Source organism: Coregonus lavaretus (genome assembly GCF_964263955.1).
Source record: "Coregonus lavaretus genome assembly, chromosome: 28".
Taxonomy (NCBI): Eukaryota; Metazoa; Chordata; class Actinopteri; order Salmoniformes; family Salmonidae; genus Coregonus; species Coregonus lavaretus.
The window spans coordinates 36,534,037-36,541,406 of NC_140015.1; the positions used below are offsets into that span (position 1 = coordinate 36,534,037).

Genomic DNA, 7,370 nt, shown 5'->3' on the forward strand with positions numbered 1-7,370 from the left:
AACAGACAAATTACAGACTGGGTAAAATACAATTTTATTCAGGATATAGGAAGAGGACATAGAGAGATACCGTAGCTACATGAACCAATAACAGTAACATTCTAAAGACCCGACAGTATAACTTAGACCAACAATGTCATCCATAGGCCTGTGTATAATTAATTATGTCAGCACTACTCACAACAACACAATCCTACTAATAGCACTAATACTGTAGGTAGGGTTAAAGATTCAATAGAAATGCTCCCCAACTTGCAAAAGAGTAGGGCAACAGCAAAATGGCTTCTAGAGAAACTCTGGTATAGGAATTGTCTGGTCACTGAGCATCAGCATGGCTATAACATTTAGGCTTGTAAACTTATATGTGGGTAATTGTGACTAATGGTATGAATGCATGCTTTTAAAATGGCCAGTACTTATGGTGTTGCAGCAGTGTGCAAAGCAATGAAAGAAGCTTCACTTGATCCTGTGAGATTTGGTTAGCACCGACAAAGTGAGAGTTCAGCTAATGGAAACAATACCAATAACTGACACTTTGATATACTAGTAGTATCCTATAGCTATGCAGATAGCATCATACAGTTAAATGTGTCATAAAGAATGTGCCTTTCCTCTAATCAGGGGAAATCAAGGAAATATCCAAGTATTGACATAATCATATCTCAAACAAATACAGTGCAGTCATGTGTTTGCCACTACCATGTGTGTAAGATGTGGAGGAACTGTTATTATCTGAAACACTTTCATTGACTTAATAGATGCAGTACAGTTACAGCTGGCACCAGACACCTCTTTTCGGAGCTAAAACAGTTCGGAGACAAACTTAACCACTACTGCAAAAAGCACCATTTACTGATGTTGAACAAAGGTGCCCAATACCAGGCCAATAAACAGGAGTTGCGATATGAGTGTGTTTGGCATAGTGGTGTGTGCATATGTGACTGTGTGCAGGCGGAGGGGGGTAGGAGGGGGACTCAGCAGGGAGGACAGTTGGTTACGGTCGTCACTGTCTGGGCAAGTTCCAAAGTCATAAACCCAGCCTATTTCTACAATTTATATTCTTGAAATCTAATCTCAACCACACTGCAAACCTTATGCCTTGTACCTTAAATTAAGACCAAAAAGCACATTTTTGGTTTTCATAATTTTTTATGATATAGCCAATTTTGACATTGCAACTTGACCATCTAGTGGGAACCGTTGGTTACTAAGGCGACAACAACCTCTTGGCCTATTTCCTGGCGACGATGAGGCTGTGGTAAAGGGGCTTCACCACGACGTGCAGGTAGAGGGAGCTGTCAATGAGGTACTCAGACACCCGGCGGTGAAGGTCGGCGTCCACCAGGAAATCCCCGGCCTCCTCAGTGCTCTGGTGGAAGTTGTAGACGTGACGAACCACCATTTTACCCCCCTGCCTCGCCGTCACGATCACCGTCTTCTGGAAGCTCACACCGGCGAAGTCGGGGCTGGAAGTGGCTGGGGTGACGATGATGCGCGGACGGCCGCCGTCGGTGCGTGTGGCCTGCATCTCATTAGTATAGGCGGAGCGCACGCTGAGCGGGAGCCAGCGCGGGGAGAACAGGGCGTTCCAGGTCACCCGCTTGCTGGCATCGCTGCCACTGGGGCCCAGCTGGGTCTGGAAGCTGAAGCTGCGGTCGTCGCGCGTGGGGTTGTTGATGACCCACGGCGAGCCCCAGGACAGCGACAGGTAGTTGCGCGGCGTGAATATGCTGCAGTTGACGTCAAAGTATTTGGCCAGCTGGACGGGCGAGGCCGAGTGGAACTGGAAGGCCAGGAAGAGCAGGTCACGGATGGACTCGTAGTATTTCAGCATGAGTGGCGACTGCTTCTGCAGACGGAACAGGTGCTGCGGGGGGATCATGCCGTAGCGCACCTGCCTCAGGGCATTCTCCACCGTCAGGCCAGCCGGCTGGTTCTGGCCGATCCAGGCCTCCAGGGCCTCATAGAGCTCCAGCTCGCTCTGCAGGATGAGGTCGGAGCGCTGCATCAGGGACAGCAGCAGGTCATCGCTGATGGAGCCCCACTCGCCGCTCTGCAACACTGACGACAGGTTCCAGGAGAGGTACTGGAGGCAGCTGTCCCTCAGGTTGGCGTCGCCGATCTGCATGGCGTACTGGTACCAGCCAACCACATGGCCCGTCGGGGAGTCGCTGGACAGGTGCCCCGTCATGTACTGGCTCAGGCCCTGCTGGAGGCTCCACACACGGTACTTGCTGGCCAGCTTGTGCAGAGGGATTGCCTGGTCCAGACGCACGGAGATGTCACCGCAGTAGAGGTACCTGCAGAGATAAAACAAGGCTAGATCGGTCTGCAGAAACATTAGCATTACTGAACTTGAAAGGAGGTCACTTTTTTTATACAAAATATGAAACATCACTAGCCCAATTCTGTTCCTCCCCCATCCCCCTGAGGTGTGCACTCATTATGTCTCCTCCCCCCTCCAGGTCCCCTCACCTGATGAACTTGTCAAAGACAGCAGCACAGTCAGCAGGCTCTCTCAGGACCACGGTGCTGGCGTTGCGGCTGAGCATCAGCTCCTCAAACACCTCGCTCTGCAGCGAGAGCACCAGCGTGTGCGCCTGGATCACCTTCACCTCGTCCGTGTTTACCGTCTGCACATGGAGGGCCACATCGCTGCCATTGCCCTGGGCCAGCAGACCCTCCATGCGCTGCACCATTGCCATGGAGTGGTTCAGCGTTGTGGCGCCATTCTCCAGCGCCACCTCCTGCTTCAGCGCGGCTACAGGAAGAGAAGATGAAGGGATCCCGTTCAACACTAGGTCAACTGCAAGTGAAAACACCATAGCTCTTTCTCAATTCATCTGTCCTCGATTCCTCGCAACCTCTTTCTATTTACCATACTCTCTATTCTGTATGGCATCCTCCCCTTGGACCTTCTCCTCCAATACGGTTGTGAAGGAGGTGAGGAATTGCGGAAAGACAAATTGAGATAGAGCCCTTCTTCTCCAGTCATCACTCACTTTGACACTGAATGTTGAGTTGGCAGTTGAGCATTCTGCCAATCAACACAGACTCAGCCAACAGATACTCAATCCATGTGAGACCCTCCTTGATCAATGTATCGACACCTGAGTCTCTCTGATTGACGTCCTGTCCTACCTGACAACACTGGTACATCCATCAAGTCCTATCCAACTGTCCAATCAACACATCTTCCTAAAACATAAACACCCCTATTCAGCCAATCGACACCTCCTTCTAAAACATGTGCCACTATCGAGCAACTCAACACATCGTTCTAAAACATAAAAGCCCTGCTGTCCCTATAAACCCACCTGGCTCTCACAATTAATTACAACCTCTAACCAATCATTCATTATGACAAGCCGTCTACTAGCCTCAACACTCTGCACTCTCCCCTCCAAAGCTTAAATAACAGTGCAGTGATGACATGGCCATAAACTTGAACAGTCGCTGAGTTCGTCTGCAGTTCAGAAATGACTGACCCAGTCGCTAATGGGGAAATCCTACCCGTGGTTTGGGTTTAGGGTCAGCATCTTGGAGCGTAAAGCACACTGTTAATAGACTATGTGAAATTGATAATAATGGATGATAATGGATGGTAATAGTGTAGGCTATGAAACCTAAAGGCTACTTGTCTTTAAGTACAATTTTGCCTAGGCTATACTGTACAAGCACCAGACATGTCTAAAACAGTTTTTTTAATCCCCTGACTAAACAACTTTTTAAAAGTTTTTTTAAATTAGTTTTTAAACCCATATTTGCAGATAATGACATGAATATAGTGTTCATATACTGTATTAAATTGCTCGGTGTCCACACCACCGAGGACTTAACATGGTCCTCTCATACCAGCACAGTCGTGCCTCTTCTCCCTCAGGAGGCTGATACGATTTGGCGTCTGGTATGGCAACTGCAACCCCCTCAACCGGAAGGACGTACATGCCAGGCGATATCTGAGAAAGGCCCGAAAAATTGCCAAAGACTCCAGCCACCCGAGACATGGACTGTTCTCCATGCTCCCATACGGCAGGTGGTACCAGTGCATCAAGGCTCAGACCAACAGACTGCTAAACAGCTTCTACTGTACTTCCTGGCTATATTCCTGACTGTTAAATGGCTAACCACTGCGATCCCTCATACCTACGCTGCTGCTAAAATTATTATTGATTCGATTTATTACTAACACTACAGGGTCCCTGTGAGGTTGACCACAAGATGTCTCCTTCTTCACTACAGGGTTCCTGTGAGGTTGAGCACAAGATGTCTCCTTCTTCACTACAGGGTTCCTGTGAGGTTGACCACAAGATGTCTCCTTCTTCACTACAGGGTTCCTGTGAGGATGAGCACAAGATGTCTCCTTCTTCACTACAGGGTCTTCTTGAGGATGAGCACAAGTGTCACATGCACACTGTAGAGTCACATGAAAGAAAGTCTCAGCACGACAAGCTGCACGCTCACTCTCTTTAACGCCCTTCCTGCTCTGCCTCTAACGACACCAGCTGCTTCCTCCTGTTACTGTAGGTTTAATGAGACACAGGGGTAGAAAGACTCCTGCCCCTCCACTCCCTTAGCTGCCTCACTGCCCCCCCAGTCTTCATATCACCACTGTCGGCTAATCATGCACCTCCACTTCAAAGCAACCTTTGTTCAGTTCAATAAACACAACTAACCTATAGCCTACATCTCCGTGACGGCAGCTGATGCTTGTGGGCCATTGACAAATAACTTTGGCATTTGCATATTGCATTTGTGGAATTTGTGTCATTCACCGAGCTCAAACAAAATTGGACTTCAGAAGTTCAATTTGACTTTTGCAAGCATATTAATTGTGATAGGTTAACATGCCATTTAATTGTGACAGATTGATTTGTTTCGGCTAATTTACTTCCGAATTTAAATGTGCTGTAATCAAGCATTCCATTTGTTACAATAGATTGAAGCGTGAACTTCAGAAAAATGGATACATCTGAGGATGATGTTATTAATAAAATATTAAGAATTGTCTCCTCTAGTTAAGCACAGTGAGTTTTAGAAGCTGGGGGGTTGAATCCCCTAAATTAAACATAGATATATGCTCACTGAAAAATCCTACAGTGTGTGTGAGGATTCTGCACACAAAACGCATGAGGAAGAAACTTCCATGCAAGATGAAGGCATTATAGCCTGAAATAAAGTGCAATTCAATTGATGCTTCCCAGGTCAAGACCTTCAATATAGGAAGGAGCATTTTCTTCAGTCTCTAAAATAGCATCCTTATCGATTCTGACTCACAAAGGCAGCACAAAAACAAACATCTCAGGCTCTCTCTGCAAAACACCACAGACAGACAGAGATAGGATGTGGGAACTGGGGGGATAGTACTGCTGTTCCAATACTCAACCCAGTGCCTGAGGGCTTAAAGAGAGCAACCCACATACAATGTGTCCCACTACCGTTTCCCCAACACACTGAGTGAGGAGATATTCCTCTAAAACAGAGTTGTATCTCTTTCCTACCCTTCTTTAGGATAAGAAATGTAAATAGGATAGGAAATAAAACGGATGTTCTTTATGCACTGTAGTGAGAGGAAAGTGGCAGAGTGACTAAAATAGACAAAGTAAACAGTTGATCGCAATGCAGTGCAGTCTGTCGCACAGTCACCTTACCTCCTCCAACGGTGATGGGTTGGAAGCAAAGAGCCACAAGCAGGCTTCCCAGATATACCCGGGCAGGGATTCCTCCTTCATAGCTGTGTGCCATATCTAGTCATATATATCCCCTCTCTCTTCTCTGTTCCTTCTTTTTTCTTCGTTTCACTCTCTCCGTCTTCCCCTTGGTGCTTAGTGTCTTTGTGTGTGTGTGTGTGTGTGCAAGAGGTGGGTTGCCCCGTTGTGGCGCCCTGACTCCCCGTCCCGGACTCTTTATGTAGGACGCCTGGCCTTTTCCCCCGCCTGGTGCCTCTCGCATCGCCTTGCGGACTCCATTGATTGGTGGAATCTGGCAGGGGCCGTTGCTATGACGACGGCTTTGATTTTGAATTTCTCCCTTTTCCGTGTTAACATTGATCTGTGGCCCAGTAGGGTCAGTAGGGACAGTACAGTCTCTCTCTCTTCAAAGGGTGATTAAACACTATATTATGGAGTCAATATGAATGGATTATTTTATGATACAGTACCCTGTTATAATATAATTAGGGTACTGTATGTGAGGATTTAATTTATGTTAATTAGAAGTAATAAGACCAATATAATGTGAAATCTGTGTCAATAGCACAATTAAGTAATTAAGCACAGAGTTAATTAGTTTGGTGATATCTATGACACCATACCAACACCAATACATTTGAATACAAAATCCTATAACAGCATGTCTGCTGGAAATTGACAACAGTTGTCAGTAACAGCCTGATAATCTTAGTAATTTCAAGATTTGTGCATACCTATTAGAGAAGGGCTCTCTAACCCTGTTCCTGGAGAGATACTGTCCTGTAGGTTTTAACTCCAACCCTGTTCCTGGAGAGATACTGTCCTGTAGGTTTTAACTCCAACCCTGTTCCTGGAGAGATACTGTCCTGTAGGTTTTAACTCCAACCCTGTTCCTGGAGAGATACTGTCCTGTAGGTTTTAACTCCAACCCTGTTCCTGGAGAGATACTGTCCTGTAGGTTTTCACTCCAACCCTGTTCCTGGAGAGATACTGTCCTGTAGGTTTTCACTCCAACCCTGTTCCTGGAGAGATACTGTCCTGTAGGTTTTCACTCCAACCCTGTTCCTGGAGAGATACTGTCCTGTAGGTTTTAACTCCAACCCTGTTCCTGGAGAGATACCGTCCTGTAGGTTTTAACTCCAACCCTGTTCCTGGAGAGATACCGTCCTGTAGGTTTTAACTCCAACCCTGTTCCTGGAGAGATACTGTCCTGTAGGTTTTAACTCCAACCCTGTTCCTGGAGAGATACTGTCCTGTAGGTTTTCACTCCAACCCTGTTCCTGGAGAGATACTGTCCTGTAGGTTTTAACTCCAACCCTGTTCCTGGAGAGATACCGTCCTGTAGGTTTTCACTCCAACCCTGTTCCTGGAGAGATACTGTCCTGTAGGTTTTCACTCCAACCCTGTTCCTGGAGAGATACTGTCCTGTAGGTTTTCACTCCAACCCTGTTCCTGGAGAGATACTGTCCTGTAGGTTTTAACTCCAACCCTGTTCCTGGAGAGATACTGTCCTGTAGGTTTTAACTCCAACCCTGTTCCTGGAGAGATACTGTCCTGTAGGTTTTAACTCCAACCCTGTTCCTGGAGAGATACTGTCCTGTAGGTTTTAACTCCAACCTGTTCCTGGAGAGATACCGTCCTGTAGGTTTTAACTCCAACCCTGTTCCTGGAGAGATACCG

General features: G+C 46.9%; 1 protein-coding gene across 1 annotated transcript; it reads right to left on the reverse strand.

Moving 5' to 3' along the window:
• Positions 1–15: 15 nt before the first annotated feature.
• On the reverse strand, positions 16–5,885 carry LOC311104503 (BTB/POZ domain-containing protein 17-like). The gene is made up of 3 exons (XM_084146358.1): positions 5,652–5,885; positions 2,476–2,761; positions 16–2,300 (listed from the first exon to the last, which is right to left on the reverse strand). Exons 1-3 carry the CDS (start codon positions 5,743–5,745, stop codon positions 1,232–1,234), a joined length of 1,449 nt encoding a protein of 482 aa, XP_084002484.1. The 5' UTR covers positions 5,746–5,885; the 3' UTR covers positions 16–1,231.
• Positions 5,886–7,370: the final 1,485 nt, after the last annotated feature.

Excerpts from the sequence above, each read along its gene's own strand:
- LOC311104503 (XM_084146358.1), bottom strand. The coding sequence starts at position 5,745 with ATGGCACACAGCTATGAAGGAGGAATCCCTGCCCGGGTATATCTGGGA. Across the intron at positions 2,762-5,651 it reads ACCCATCACCGTTGGAGGAG|CCGCGCTGAAGCAGGAGGTG; the intron begins GTAAGGTGACTG and ends CTCTTCCTGTAG. Across the intron at positions 2,301-2,475 it reads GTCTTTGACAAGTTCATCAG|GTACCTCTACTGCGGTGACA; the intron begins GTGAGGGGACCT and ends TTATCTCTGCAG.